At 37.1% G+C, this 16438-nt stretch overlaps 1 protein-coding gene across 6 annotated transcripts in view; it reads left to right on the top strand.

The window, feature by feature from the left end:
• UBR3 (ubiquitin protein ligase E3 component n-recognin 3) overlaps positions 1 to 16438 on the top strand; it is a 109319-nt gene that overhangs the window by 78991 nt on the left and 13890 nt on the right. For all 6 annotated transcript variants that reach the window (XR_004241368.1, XM_032115132.1, XM_032115131.1 and 3 more), the window contains 2 exons: positions 6204 to 6309; positions 13227 to 13327. Coding sequence is in view for 5 of the 6 variants with exons in the window: in XM_032115132.1 (XP_031971023.1) it covers positions 6204 to 6309; positions 13227 to 13327 (207 nt within the window). In the remaining variant the exon portion in view is untranslated. The remainder of the gene's footprint in view (positions 1 to 6203; positions 6310 to 13226; positions 13328 to 16438) is intronic.

The raw sequence follows: 16438 nt of genomic DNA, 5'->3' as shown, positions 1-16438 counted from the left end.
GCTTAAAGTTTTGTATGCATGTGCAACCAAAAAATGCAAATAGGATCCTATTACTTATTAGTTAAAAATCAAGTCCTATTTGAAGGACTGAATTACAGTTTTAGAGTCTATGGCCTTGCAAATTCTCTTGGGTTTAGGGAAAATTATGATATATAACAACTGTACAGATCTTATTTCTCTGTTTTATAAAGTGTAATAGATTTGTGTAGCTCTTTGTTTTCATTGCTCCAGATTTGTAGAACAGGGTCAAAACACAGCATGAAGGCTGAATAATTATGATTTCTCTGTATGATTTTAAGGCCTTGTGCAACCTGGTGTAATGGAAGGGGAGGTCCCTGTCCATGGCAGGGGTCTGGGGGGTTGGGACTAGATGATCTTTAAAGACCATTCTAACCCTAAACATTCTCTGATTCTGTGACCTCTCTTTAGCTTGTGTAGATGTGTTTTTCTTTGCTATTCATACTCTGGTAATCTTGCAGTAGTTGATGGACAGTTCCACAAAATTTAGAAGTTACCTATAAATGAATGTATTATCTTCCTTTTTTAACTTTTAAATAGTAATTTTCCTTCTTTCTGTCTTTTTTTGTTTGGTTGGTTTTTTTTTCCTTCTTCCCCTTTGTGAGAAGGATAAGATTAGGGTTTTGGGGAACGACTAAATATTTTATCCTCTTGTCCTCTGGCTTCAGCATCTCTTTAAATGAGCTCCTTATCCTTATGCTTCCCACGAATAGCAATCTGGCATTGCAGCATCAGCTGCAATAATTGGAAGGAACATTATTTACAACTGGACATCAAAAAATTACTTAAGAGTTACTTAAACTCTTCTTAAATAGAATGTCCAGGACCTTTGTAACTTCTGCTATGGCTCTAAACATTGAGAAACAGTATTGCTCCACAGGAGTTGTTTTTGTTAGTTGGTTGGTTGGTTTGTTTTGGTTTTCTTTTTCTCATTCATTTGAAGCCTTTATCTTCATTATGATGTTGGCTTAATCAGTGCTTTTAGGGTTTTTGTGAGCATAGAAACTCATTGTTTCTCTTCATGATCCTTCTGTATCAAATTTTTCAACCATGTTGAAGGTAATGGCTGTCTCCATTTTACCAGTACGGACAGTGACACTTGGAGCCACTTAGTATTGGTCATTCCTGTAAGGAGAAAACCCTAATTCTTTTATGATTTGAAAGATTGAGTTGCAGCTGTCTCTTTCCTGTAATTGTTAATGTGGATATGGTTGCAAAGAGTCCTATGGAGCTCTCTGTAGCCACTGAAAATAAAAAGAATAAAAGAAGTTTTCAGGAATGCCTTGCTACAGAGGGTTTCTGTGGTTGATTGGGCTTTTTGGTGTTGCAGGATTTGGGTTTGGATTTGTTTGCTTGGTTTGGAGTTTTTTTCAGTTAGGAGCTGTCAGTCTGCAGTTCCTTGGTGCCCATTCATGCTAACTTGGAAAAAGCAGTTTTTCTCAACAGCAGGTGATCCTAAGTATTTTCTAAAACACTTGTTACGCCACTAATATCTAGTGTGGAAGAAGCAAAGATAGGTACTTTTAAAATTCTTTTGCTAAAGTTGATTTCATACACTGGTGAGTTTGGTGTTGAGGATAATTAGCTGCTTCATCAGCAATTAAGACTTAGTAAAGATGTAAGAGATTTTGTAAAGACTATCCAGTCTTAATGCCTTAATAGGCTTTTCCTGACCTTCACATTTATTTTACTGATTCAAGTCTACTGGATCAGTGATGAATGGGAAGATGCTTTCAGCAGGTCTTTGCAACTTCTGTTGCTAAGTGGACTGTGTAAATCTCTACCAGGAGAAAAAATATTTCTCAATATCCTTATTGACAGTCAAGTCCCATCTGGTTGTATCAAGTGGTTTTTGTTATAATCAACATTCTTCTTGATAGTCCCAGGAAACTTTGGGAGAAGCATTCCTGGTCTGGTAGGATCTTCACAGTTGAGACAAGGATGTTTTCAATTCCACCTGCAGTGACCTGCTGGGTCACTGTGTGATGTTTTCACATTGTAAATATGAATACTAATGTACGGAATTTAGGGAATGTAAAAAGAGAAATCTGGATCAAGACAGAAAATTCCATGACAGCAGTATATGTCCTAAAATAAAGAGAGACTGGGGTATAAACACATTATCTAGACTGTTGCAGGCAATACAAAGTCAGGTAATCCCTTAGTTTTCTTTGTTTTCATTATGACAGCACATTTCTATACATTGTGGAATTGGAATTAATAACAGAAAACATAATTTGATTTGAACTCTGGTAATTTGAGTGTTTACAGTCAAGAGACCAGAAAAAAAAACAAGTAGAAAAAAAGGCAGCAAAACTTACGTAGAAATTTGGGATCACTTTGGCAAAGAGCAAACCAAGAGTATGAGTGGGACCAAAACTTACATCTGCATGCAACTTCCTGAATCACTCATTTTTGTCAATTGAGCACAGCATTTTTAGAATTTCTACTATTCATCTATCAATTCGCTATCTTTTCATGTCTTGAATTTAGTCTTCTTTTGTGCTGTGCATATCACACAAAACCTGAAAAGGGCTGTGAAATTGCCTTTGTAGGCTCCTGCTTTTTGGACTGTGACATAGCAGAATATTTTTAAGAGCTTTGTCAACATCTGTAAAATGAGTGTACTTTAATATTAAAAACAGTAAGCAATGCAGCTGCAGGTGCTGGTGCAGTGTGGATATATAGATAAAATACCCATTATCTTTGAGGTTTGTGAGAGGAGCAATATTATAATGCTTCCTCTTAGAGCTTCAGTCCCAGGGCAAAGGCAGTGTCTAACTACTGAGCTGCTCTTTTGAAAGTACAGATTCCAGCTGAGTTTATTGCTCCCCTCTCACAATAGGTTAAGTCCAAGAAGTAGAGTTAATATAGGAAGAGTTGAAAACAATCTACCAAGAACAGCAGTGAAAATAACAAAGTAACAATAGAGTTAGTTTCATCATTTTTAGAAATGGATTTAGGAACACTAACATGACTGAAAGCTAATTCTAACTGCTAATCTAGATGATTCTATGAAGTGTTATTTAAGCTTTACACTATTCTATGAAAATACAGACATATGTTGAGAGAGTTGTGACGACGAGTGCATCAATGTAGATAATGAGTCTGTGAACATGTTTTAAAACAGTAGTAACCTTGCTCACTCAAATGTCTAAACTTTGGAATCCTGCCAAACCCCTGATGACTTGCAGCAAGACATTATATTGTGCATCCAAATTGTGTGATTTTTATATTTATTCAAATTGTCTGGATGCAGCCTGTCTGAAATACTACAAAGTTATTAGAAGAGGAGGATCATATTCAAATTTTTTCCAGTTTTATTGCTGCTGGGCTTTCTAAAATTAATGTTCTTTCTACAAAATTTGGTTAAGAATGATCTTTTGGTGAGTCTGAGCTACAAGCAGGTCCTGCCTTTCCCCCTTACAGGGTGGACTCTCCTGGAGGGAATCGGCTGTTAGATGGACTGTGAGGGACAGAGGGTTTTGGGATACCTGGTGAGCTAATGGCCTTCCTTCCCACTCTTCACAAGTCTGGGCAAGATTGATGTTTGTGGGCCATTGTCATGGTAATGTTTTGCTGCTTCTTTTTTACAAACAATAATTACGTGTATTTTAAAGGTTCCAAGTAGGGTAAAAGAAAATGGGAAGACAGTCTATCTTTTTATGCTTATGTTTTGGAATTATGCATTCCACAAACACACAGGAAAAGCCCTTGGTATTCCTTTGGCCCGAGGCAGGTTTCTGCCAGTCCCTCAGGCATAAGGACGTGGTGCAGCACCAAGCACTTGGTGCACAAACAAGTTGCCAGTTCTTGCTTTCCACTGCTCTGCTGTTTTCCTTGGCTTTCTCCAGTACTTCATAGTAAGTGGTAAATAAAGCCATTGGAGTGACTGTGGTGTGAAACAGAAATAAAGCTGGCTGTGTGCCTCTAGCTCCGGGCGCGGCAGGGCCGGGGTGCCCGCGGGCTCTTACCTGGGGCCAGGCTCTGCCTCCGGGCGCTGAACGTGCTTCCCTGCAGAGCAGCCGCGCGGCCTTCATCGAAGACAAAATCTGCTGTCTTACACGGCAGCTGAACTGCATTTTCCTGGGCAGATCGAGTCCCTGTCAGAAGGTGCTTCGATTCCATAAATGTTACACACGTGGAGATTACAAATAAATTGCAATTAATTTTGTATTAGTAAAAGCTCGGGAGAATAGCTGTTAAAGGAACAGGGGATGAATCAATTACTCTGAACAATTTTCAATTTATTATTTAATTTTGCATAGTTGCCCATTTCTGTTTAAAGCAAGGAGCAGTTGGGGGGAAAAAACAGCATTCATTTTAGTGAACAGGCAGGAGGGACGGAACGAATATTTTCATGGGTTTCATTCCAATAAAACCATGCTTGAGGGGGTTTTTTATTATTTTGATGAAATATAAGTACATTTTCAGAATTTTGAACTTTATCAGCAAAGCCGTGTTTTGCTAGGAATCTGTTGCCAGGAGAAAAGATGACTTATTTTGTCCTCATTGACTGTTTTTATTCAGAAAGCAGGTGGCAGCTATCAATTCCGATGCCATCTACAGCTCCAATTATTTTACAAACCCCAGGAGCTAATTACAGCCCTCAGGCTCTGGCAGTCAGCTGATTTCGTCATGCAGCTCTTTTGGCCCTTGCGTACCTCTGAATAATTGTCTATTTATGGAAAATAAATTAATAGCTGCTATTTCTACTTGAAAAAGAGGACCTGTGAGTGTGTAGGTTGAGCAAGTGGGTCGTAAAGAGAGGGAGATAGATTTAGAGAGAAAGATGCAAAGGGATCAGTACAAGGGGTGGAGGGGAAAGATGATGTCAGGATGCTACAGGGAAAAGTTAAATGAAGAAAAGTTAAAATGAAAGGGAGTAAGGAAGCAGGGTCCTAGAAAACTGAACAGGAGAAAAGCATGACACCAAATAGCAAGATATAGTGTGACAGGAAGAAAGAAGCAAGCAAAATTGTGGGAAATGATGCTTTAATTATTTTATTAGGTATAAATCTATGAAGATAAAAAAAGATTCATTGAAAAAAAAGTGAAGTCTGAATCCCTAGTAGTCCATTATCTAGTTGAAGATATTCCTGTGCATTGCGGGGTGCTTGGGCTAGATGACCTTTAAAGTTAGTCCTTCCAACTCAAACTATTCTGTGCTTTTTATTGCATGTACATCTCTGAAAATGCTGTCAACCTAAATGGTGCTTGCTTTCTTGGGTCGTTTAATGGGATGAAGGGATAGATGATGTCTTCATTTGTGTTGATCATATGATTCATAGATAAATAAAAATGTTCATTTTAATATAAAATACTGCAGTAAATCTCCAAGGGTAATTATGCGTTCTCTGTTTGAAAAATTCTGCAAGTGTTTTGCAAATGATGTTTTTGATACAGTGGAAGGTACAGAGGGTTTTGAAGTGATGGGTATCAGCAAACTCTGCCTGCAGGTTGTACAGACAAATTTCTGACATTATAAAGACTGTTGCTACTTTAGTGTCATTGATGTGTAGTCAGAAGTGTGTTGGCTTGAGGATTGTTTTTGTCCAAAAGTTACCTGCAAAATAACCATATGAAGGCAGAAGGAATAATAAACCTTTTAAAGCTGAAAAGCTGAAGTGATCCTGTCATGGGCCAGAATTGGTAGCAATTTTAAGTTAAATTTCAAATATGTTGTGCACAGAACTTAACTGTGAGAGAGAGGAATAAAAGCTAAAAGTGTATCAGTTAAAAGTATATCAGTCCTTGTTAAGAAGAATTGTTTAGGAAATCACCACTTCCGGCATAAACTGGAGAGGCAAGTGAAGTGAGCATGGAACCTTAGCAACATAACAGCATATGAAACAGGATTTTTTAAAAAACACCTGTAATTAAGTATGTGGAGCACCAAACCAACTGAGATCTGGTCAAAGCTTTCCAAACAGCCTTTCTTGGAAACATTTTTCTGTATACATGCATACGTGCACTGCCTCCTATTGAAATCTTATTTCTCTTCAAATCCTTTTTTTGAAAGTAAATAAATACTTAATTAAAATGTGCTTGTTAGGGGTACCAGCTTATTTGGAATGACATGACAGACTTCTCAGAATCTTGTAAAATACGTGATGGCAATTTAATGTGAAATCGTTCATATCACTGGATATAATACTCAGCAATCTGTCTTCTTCACCTTTCAGATCAGCTGTTTCACGTGTTGGCCATGCACATGCGCCTCTACAGTATAGACTCTGCATACAATCCCTGGAGAAAACTAACCCAGCCGTTGCAGGATAAAAATTCAGAGCAAGTATTTTAATTTACCCGATATCAGTTTTACCTTGTGAAAGAAACATCCTTACAGAGGGACTTTGGGTAACTGTCTGTCTTAATTTAAATTCTCTGTGAGATATGCTGATGGACTTAACATCTAAAAATTGTATGTATGAATTTGTGAAACTTATGTTTTCCACTTTCTTTTACATAAAAATCTGATAAATACCAGTTTTGAGCTAAAGTTTAAATACACCTCTTGCTGGCTTAAGCACATGCAAATTGAATAGTACTTGGTAAGTGGATAGGGCACTGCTGTTCCTGCTGTGGATGCTCAACAAAATTTACATTGAGTTAAGTTGATAAATACTTTATTGGAAGTTGAGTAATGATTAATAGCTGTGAATAGGCCTAATATATGTGAGAAATAATTATATTTTAAGCTAAAAATTTTCATCAAGCTTATTTTTTTAAGCAAGTTACTTACCTGAGTTTGCTTCTAAAACATTAGCCTTACATACACAGTTGTACAAGGACTGACAATATAATAAATTGAACCATGTACTTCGTTCCACAAGGATTCATCTCCTTACTTAAGACCCATCACTTTTCAGATTCTACCTTGATGACAAGAAAGGTTTCTTGCCTAAAACCAGATTATGATTTTTCCTCATAAGAGGAAAACAGTAGATTTTTTTTCTCTTAGCACCTTAAGCATCTTCTTCATTCTAAGCTCTACACTTTGTAGCTTGCAATTACATCAAAAGACTGTCCTTTTAGTGCCTATCCAGCTCTGTGTTTGTCAGTGTTTCTAGGAGCCTGAGGTAGAAAGCATCATTCAATTTCAAAAACTGATCTAGAATAGTGATGCCACAATGCTAACTGCAAATGGGGGAAAACTATTAAAACAATTGTTCTCATTTCTAGTTTAAGATTTTATTGTTTGTCCTCTTGGAACCAGGCTGCTTTTGGCAATGAACATGAGATTATTGGAGTAATTAAACTATATTAACAGATTAGTTTAGAAACCATTAGCAGAACAAAGCATCAAGCATTTTATAACCAGAAAACCTATGCTGTTCAGCATGCATTCAAACTGCTTTGGGGGTCTCTTTTCATGTGATTCTGATTGAGATCTGACCTAGACTAAGCAGTGGGACAAGGTTAATAAATTTGGTGTATGGTTGGCTGAGTTTATATGAGGCAAAATTAAGATCATTTGACCAGAATGGCTGTGGGACAGATCATGCACTTCTTGTTTTGGCTTTTGAAGAGCTTGCTGGCTTTGGAAGCAGCTGTTAGCAGAGGGGTCTTCCAGACCTGATGGAATTCACCATGCATTGGTCATGTCAAGGCTCAAGTGTAGCAAGTTAGATTTCATTAGGCAATATTTTGAATCACTTAGAAATGAATGGTGCTGTAGGACTGTTAATGCCTTGCTTTGCAGAAAGGGTTGCATGCTGAGAATGCATTTTAGCAGTTCTCGTGTTTTCTGGACTGGTTTTCAATATTTCTTTGTAGACTTGATGATATTGTTTTGGCACAGAGTCCTAAATGGTTTGTAGGAAGCTACAACTGAGATAGCATCCATTTTGCCATGAAATAATTTACTGTTGAGATGCCCAGATGCTTTCGAGCTGGAGTATTTTTGCTCACTCCTTGGAATGTTTTTCCTATACCTTAGTCTGCAGTCACCAGGAGGCTACAAGAGGGGGCAATTTGAGGACATGTTTTTCATGTATAAATTATAGCATAAAATGAGTATCTGTAATTATATTGCAGAAATTTGAAGTGGTAGTTTCACTTGAAAATGGCATTCATAGGATTGGTGGGTATGATCTGATTGCACACTTCTTAGAGTCACACAGCCTTTTGAGAAATACAGAATAGCAAATTTTTTCAGGTACAGGGAGGAGTGCTCAGAGCAATTAGAAGGTGACACACTGCTGAAAACTGAAGAAGCTTAAGAGGATGGTGGAGAAATAATCACTGCAGATTTTAGATGTGAACGGCATTCTGCCACTTTGAAGTTAAGCAAGTCATCTAAATCAGCAGCCTGACCTGCACATGAGACTTCAAGCAAAGACTTGTAGAGAAAAAAATGTCAGTGAGAGGAAAAGATCTATATTGTCTGACTGTATTACTGTGATTCCAAACAATTTAACTTTAGGGAAGTCACAGAAGCAAAATAACTTCAAACCAATATGCCATCTTTTTCTATTTAATCTTCACTTTAAATTATTATTTGAGTTGAAAGCAGTTTTCCAGAGAAGCTAGTTTAATTTAAAAGGATGATTTTGAAAATGGAAAGAAAAAAATCCCCCACACATGGAAAAATCTGTGGAATGCAAGTGCCATTACATTATCTTCTCACCCTCATTTAATTATAGCTATTTTCTTTAAATATACATAAATATTTACAAGTAAAACTACCCAGATGTAGAACCCACAATTTTATCTTCGTTTTCTACAATTCAGCTGTCATTCTTCATAAATAATGCCTTAGATTTACTATGTCTGGGAGCACTGATCAAAGTAATTTGTAAAGAGTCTCACACAATTGCTTCACTATACTTCCCAAAACCACTGGTTTTGTCGTGTCTTCTACAATTGTATTTAGTTCTCCTTGTAGCTGAAAATGGCAACTGAAAGGAAAGATAGGAAGAAGCTCATGCAGCCGCAGCAAGGTAAAGCAGAAATAAGGAAATCCTGAGCAAGAAGATACCCTATCAGAAAGGGTTTAAATAATGTGAGCTGTTTGGAAGATGAGGGGGAAAAAGAAAAAACTTAAGTTTGATGAACTGTGAATGGTTTAGTGGATTATTTCTCCTGTGCAGTTTATGTTGCAAAATTCAGTGTATGCTTGGTCCCACAGGCTGTACTTAAGCAAATTCATCTAGGGACAGCTCTGGTTTCAATGGTGATCAAATAAACAATTATTGTGGTGCAAAGAGGGAATAAAAGCTTCTGGCAGGGGGCAGGCAAGGAGCAGCTGGAGGCAATAATTACTGAACCCAGATGTGAATTTAATGGACTAGTCCAAATAGCCACAGGAACAACAAACATGAAATGAAAGGATATACATTTTTAAAAAATTTAAATCTCTACGAAGGCTGAAATTTTTGTGTCTGTTTTGACAGACAGAATAAGTCAGCAAAGAATGAATTGGTAAAACATTAAGGATCTTTGCAGTAGAAGCACTCAGGGGAGGAACTGCATGATAAACTGAAATGCTGGGTTATTTTTACTACCATGTTTTGCTGATGTTTCATTCTAAGCTAGATCGCTTCAGAGATTGTTTATAGTGTCATACTGGGGCAACAAACTGCAACTCAGGGATAGGATTGAGCAACTGTGCATAGGTTGTGACTCTTAAGTCACATCTGCATCACAGAAACTGTTGTGAAATGGGGAAAAAACACACAGTTTTTATGAAGATACTCTGAGACAGAGAGAGTAGGATGGTGAGATAGTGGGGTTTAGTTAAGGTTTATGCAAGAGGTTGGTCTATACATACACGTGGTGCAACCTACGTGATCTATTCCATACAACAAAATCCTGCCTGAAACAGATGTCTCTCAGGATATATGGTATAGTACATAGGTTTTGACAGTAGTGGCAGCTTTGGGAGTATTTGCTCGTGGCTGTTTCTTCCTTTCCCTGCACTACAGCTCACCATCTTCTTTGGCTGTGCTGATGTAACTTGGGCAGGCTGCATGAGCGAAGTCAAGCAATGAATCCATGTTTTAAAAAGGTTAAATTGAATGGGTTTGGGAATGGGTGACAAGGGACCACTGGGGGCACTGTGGTAGAGGAGAATGGGAGATGCCCAATGTTAGTACTGTCAGTGAATGTATAATGAGCAACTGACCTGCTGTAAAATCTGCTGTGACACAGTGAAGAGCAAATACGAAATTGTGATTATGTCCTAAAGTCCAGCCAGAATAAATAGTAGAATTCTGCTTTCTTTCGGTGAACATGAAGCTGTGTATTAGTTTGACCTTTCTGATGTCTGGGATTTGTGGGCTTTACTTCTTATCCTCCAAATTCTGAAGAAAATAAAAGTTTGCCTTAGTAGATGAAGCCTTTGTTCAGGTGTACCTATATCCCTGTGTCCCAAATTTTCTGTGTCTGACAGTTTAAAGAGGTGTGAGGCTCAAAACTTACTTTACTTATTGAATTTCTACCTTTATAATTAGTTGGAGTTAGCATCAAGCAAAAACTTCTAAGTGTCTCTGGTTGAGAGAAGAGGGAATGGGGAGCATAAATACAAGGAACCACCATAAGCAAAATGCCGCTTATTTCAGAGTACAATGCATGACATCTCTCAGGAGGAGGATGCAGAATACAGAGGCAGAGTTTTTCAGCTGTCAGGTGACAGGCAGCCCCAGTGCAGCGCAGAGAAAGGTGCAGCCCAGTTACCTTGGGCTGGAGGAGAGGTCAGTTCCATAGAGAAAGCTGAGCTTAGCATTTTTCATTTTAGGACGTGTTCGTATTGCACTGTGTAGTTTATTTTCAACACCACCTCCCTTTTAAAAATTGATACAGCATACAACTGTTACACATTTGAATTATTTTGTGTTACCTTGGTCCCATTTGCAGTTGTACTTTCTTTTTTTTATTAAGTGCTTCTGTGGCACAAGTTTTTGTAGTCAGATTTAGCAAGCTTTCATGTATGCATTGGGGATTAACAGAATGGACAATTTCCATAAAACACATCTCTAAACACATTTTGTAAATTCAGTTTCATTGTCATAATGAAGAAGTTGCTGAGGCTCTTAACAAATGACAAAGCAGTTTTTAAGTGCTTCATGTGCTGCAGCACTTGATGTAAGCAAAAGCAGCTTATCTAAACCCCTGACATTTAATGTAGCTTTGCTTCTCAATTCTTAAGAACTGAATAAATTAGAAAAGTAATTCAGTTGGTCCTGCATGTGCAAATGAGTTCATTTATGTGTGATGTTGCCTGTCAATCATCATATATATATAAATATCATATATTTAGTAGTTTTGACAGGACTGGTATTTGACCTAATTGTTACATGACTATTAAACAACATTGATACCTCTGTCGGAGGTGTTCAGCTAAATCTGACCACAGGGAGTAAGTTTTTTTTAATGTTATTCCAAATGAAATTTTTCCCAAATTTATATATAAATTAAGAATTAAAGATGAGAAGTAATTTAAGGGTTGTCCATGGTTTTAAAGTCATTACACAATGAGAGTTATTTTAAAATTCAGTGTCATCGATTATAAAGTAGAACTACCTGTAGGTAAAAGTAGAATTTGAGACGTAGTGAAATGAGTATCTTCATGGTCTACTGTATAATTTTGAAAATGAAGCTTGGTAGTGTGATAAAAATTATTGCTGCCTTTGTCTTCTTTAGAATTTAATATACTGATTTTTAGAATATTTGGGTTTTGTTTAGGAGGCTCACATATATAAATACATGTATTTATATTTATTTTTATATATATTACAGTTCTTTCAAACAATAATTTTATTAGATGATTGATTATATCAAAAGGGTTATAGATGGTGTTTATTCTGTAGCTGTCTGGGTTCATTAATTCAAAAGGACCAGTTAGACCATGTTTTCTCTCACTTCATTTTACAAGACCGATCTCCATGTGATCATAAGTGTTCTTTTAATCCTCCTCTTGTATGACTGCTTCTGTGTGTTAAAATTCATGTCACAGATGACTTCTGGCAGTGCCTTCTGTAGAGGGATGCCTGAGTTTTCAGGAAATCAGTAGCTATGTAGTCTCCTTCTAAAAGCAAGATCATGTTTATTGGCCTCAGAGATGATAAACTGGTTGAATCCCCAAAGCTGTTAGAGGACACTAAAGATCCTGTGCCTGCATTCACATCCCATCACGTGGGCAACCTCTTCCTCTACACGGTCTGCAAGGGCTCAGTTTGTTCCTTTGCAACACAGGTGTCCATTCATAGAGAACTCTGTTTTGCATGGGAGATTCAGGGTCAGTGACACCAGGACTTCACAGTGTGGCTCCTGCAGCACAGATCAGCAGCACCACCTACTGCTTGCCAAGGGTAGTAAGAACCCACACAGCTCTTTGCATCTGCATGTGTTGCAGAAGGGGAAGACTGACAGGGGAGGGTGTGTGTTGCATTTTAGCTCAGGCTCCTGCCTGAGATCTCCATCACGCTCCATATCAGTTAAAAGAGGGAAGAATGATTTTTCACCATTTGATTTTTTTGCTATTTGACTCAACTGTTGAACCTGAAGAATACTGTTGGTTGGAATTTCGTTGAATATTGCTACACAAAGCTAGAAACAACCTCCTATCTGCAAGCATTTTCTGCTTTTAAGTACAGGACTACAAGATGATGTTATGTCAGTAAATCTGGATAGTTGAAAAGTTTGCTGTATCTTTGTGCTCGTTTGCTGTCCTTCTAGACATCCAGGGGGTTAATAAAGACTGTGTGTAAGATTGCATAATCCCACCTGTCATGGCTGCTTGAGCCTTCATTTCTTTACATGAAGGAAAGTAGTAGCTTTTCTAAGGTCTCTGTTTTCCAATGGGAGCATTCCCTGTAACATTAAATGTAATTTGAGGATTTGTTACTGTTACAGTGTGGATATATGTATACTTGTGAAATGCGTGCTTTGGAAACCAGTTCAGTCATTTGAATATTCCTTGACTCTCTACATAAATACAGTGAGTTCAGGCAGTTTTGAATGTATTAAAACACTACAACAGAATCAGGTACCCAAATGGTAATTTCCTCATGAATTATTACATGAGTAACATTAAATATTTTAATTGAGATCAGTTTTAAAATCGAGATCAATTAGCAAATTCTCAGGTAGTAGGCTTCTGTAAGCTTGATGTCAAATGTAATCCTATTTAAAATAAATACAAAATAAAATATGGAAATGAGTTTTTATTATCAGAAGTGATTTTCTTTTGGTTTTATTTCCAGGCTGGTAAGTGAAGAACTGCCAGAAGTTCCTGTGCTTTACAGAGATGTCTCATCCCTTTTGCTTATCCAGATTTTAACCATGCCGCAGCCATTGCACAGAGGTATGTTACAAGAATACGTATATTTAAGTGATTATGTAGATGAGGCTGCTTTCATGATGATTCACAGGAAGGTCAATCATAGCTGATCTACTGTGTATTCTAAAATAATGTTTCTGCCTTATCTACAAAAGGTGGCATTGAACAGAAATTTTTGTTCTGAGTTGACAGGTTTATCTGTGTTCCCTGTCTTTTTACCTTATCAGTCAGCTATTCATTAAAGATACAAGAGCTGAGCAGAAACTCTTTAAGTATTTCTACTGAAAGAGAAGTGTCCTTTGTTTGACCTTCATCTTTTGCTTAGAGGGACAGTTCAATACTGCAAGTTGAACTGAGTGCCTAAGGGTGAAAAATTTGTAAGATTGTAATCTAATTTGAATTTCAGAGTTTAAGTTGCAGCAATCTTATGTAAGAGTTCATCTATGAAGATAATAATTGCTGTAATGCAGCAACTTCAATAGAGACAGCATGTAGTATAATTATGAATAAATATTAAAGAGATATTTAAAAATGAAATCTTTCATTACTAAAATCAAAACTGTCTTAAAACCTAAATTTCTTTTTCTGTGTAAAAGAAACAGCTGAACCTGGTTCATCTTGCTAATAGATAATGTGTGTTCCAGAATAGGGGTTCAGACCCTCTGGTCTCTGGCTTGATTATTTATAAATGTACCTTTATTTGAAAACGAGGACAAACAAAGCAAGTATCACTTTACTATTTCACTGACAATGAACAGAATCTCTCCCATGGGATCTGTGTGGCAGTTTTGATATCTGCTGAGTTTTGGTAGTTTTTGAAAAGGTAAATTCAGGAACTGCTCTGTTCTTGATGCATACACCTTAGTAAAAACTGTCTTCCCTTAAGAGGTGTTCAGTCCTTACAACTGAATGTTCAAATTCAGCTGAAGTGATGCTCTGTGTATCCATTAACATTGTGGGTTTGTTTTTTCAATTCAATATAATTAAAATAATAGAATCACTTAGGTAGGAAAAGACTTTTAAGATCATCAAGCCCAATTGTTAAGTACATGCTTATGGATTAAGTATATATAAAAGATTATTAGAATAGGAAAATATTAAAAGAATAAAATATTTTTGCATAGGAAGGTTATTGTCAAAAATGTACTTTTTTTTTTTTTAAACTACAGTTTAACATGAATTAACTCTGCTGGAAGGACTCAATCAAACCAGTATAAAATCAGTAAATAAAAGTTTAATGAGACTAACATCTGAAATTCAGGGAAGGAAGTGTTGAAGCCAGAGTACAAACCAGTGATGTCTTTGTAGTCAATATCCAATCATTGAATACCACGATTTAAGAAAGTATATTTTATCCTAGAAAAGACAACATTCAATTAATAGTAAGGCATTCTGTGGAGAATTCTGTGAAATGCCTCATATCAGCAGCATGTTTTGTCTTTGCTCTTAGGTTTATTGTATGTTGCAGTTGAAAGGGAAATGGCAAGTGGCAGAAAGAAAATAAATGTAACCACTTCGAATCTATGAAGCATTAAATGGGAAATAAATTACCATTTATCTTCCTAATTTTTGTTTCATCAAAATGGCAGAATGAAAAGAAAGTCTTTCATAATTCTTTGTTTGGAGGTGTAGAATGGTGTTCCCAAAAATAAGTCATAACAAGTTTGTTTAGAACTTTTACAATGGGTGTGTAGGTCACAGAGTTAAATTCAATATTACTAATTCTTTGTAGAGGGCTGAGGTATAACTAAGGTAAAATGGCTTGTGAAGTATCTCATGGTAAGCACAAGATCAGTGATAGGGGTGAACAAAATCTCTGACCCTACAGCTTCCTGAATTGTCTGTGCTGCTTTGCCATTGTCATGGGGTGCAGGAGCTGTGGACTTGGATGCACAGTGGGATACATGCAGGAGGTTGATGCCTGTGTGTGTTGACAGATATTTCCAGTATATTCCTTTAACAGTAGACTTAAGTAAGTTGCATTGTGTCCTTCATCAAATATGACATCTTTTCAACTTCGTACTTAAAATCCTTTTTGTTTACATGTTTTTTTTTAAAATAGAGTGCTCTGTAAGGAGGACTCAAAATCTCATCTCTTGCCCTTCAAATGGGAATTGTATTAACTTCCCTATTAACTGTTAATTTTGAATTCAGACTGGGAATTGCATTAACTACCCTATTAACTGTTGGATGGGTGTTGGTATCTTTTTCAATCTGACATCGATTAAAGCAATAAAAATGTCATTACTGTTCAGCCTCTTCATTCAGAGGAGAAAATTGATCTGAACCTATCAGAAAGAAAGAAGACTGCTACAGAAAAAACCTTGTGGTGGAGGTCAGAGCATTTACAAGCATTAACCAATTTACAGAGAAGGGAATGAGGCTGAAAAGTGTACCTCTGTGTAGTGTAGCAAGCAAAATAAACATTGCATTTAAGATACTAAAACCATTTGTGAAACTTTTTTCTTTTGAGTTTCAAACTAAGACAGAGCATTTATAGACTTCAAATGTTCAGCATTTTGTTTGAAATGTTTGAAACTGTACAGGGCTAAATACATAAAAATCCACATAGAGGTTCTGGTTCAATTCTGTGGCAGTTGTTGTGCAGAGGATGGAGTGTTCATGGTGTTGTGAATAGGGACTCCATACAAAACAAAGATTTTGCTTCCAGCTCCTTTCTTGCAGAAATAGCAAATGATGGTGTATGTACAGAAATTGAGAGAGTGGCTTGGTGGTTATCAAAACTAAAATCTGTCTTTGTAAATTGAATTCAGTACCCCCCCCCCCCATCCTTTCTGAAACACAGTTTTTGGATATTGGAGTAATTTAATTGAAATGGACATTCTTCCTTGTTACCATCAATTGTAAAAAGTTTTATTTTCCCAACACCTGACTTGGGAACCTGGTGTACAGATTTCTACAAGTACAAAGTGTAGCTTTTAGTGATTTCAGTTTCTGCATTGCACTGCATGTGAAAAATAGCATACTGATACAGAGTATTTAAAAACCAGGGTCTGTGTGAACGGGAGTGAGCCTGAGGCTAGGAGGTGCATAGAAGTGGTGGTCAGTGGGCCAGCAGTGGCCTGGCGCTGCGCGTGGTGCCACATGCCGGGAGGGCCGAGCCGCGCTTGCCAG

The sequence above is a fragment of the Corvus moneduloides genome, chromosome 7, assembly GCF_009650955.1.
Source record: "Corvus moneduloides isolate bCorMon1 chromosome 7, bCorMon1.pri, whole genome shotgun sequence".
Taxonomy (NCBI): Eukaryota; Metazoa; Chordata; class Aves; order Passeriformes; family Corvidae; genus Corvus; species Corvus moneduloides.
The sequence above is the reverse complement of the archived record's forward strand: the minus strand, read 5'-3'. Positions and strand labels throughout refer to the sequence as shown.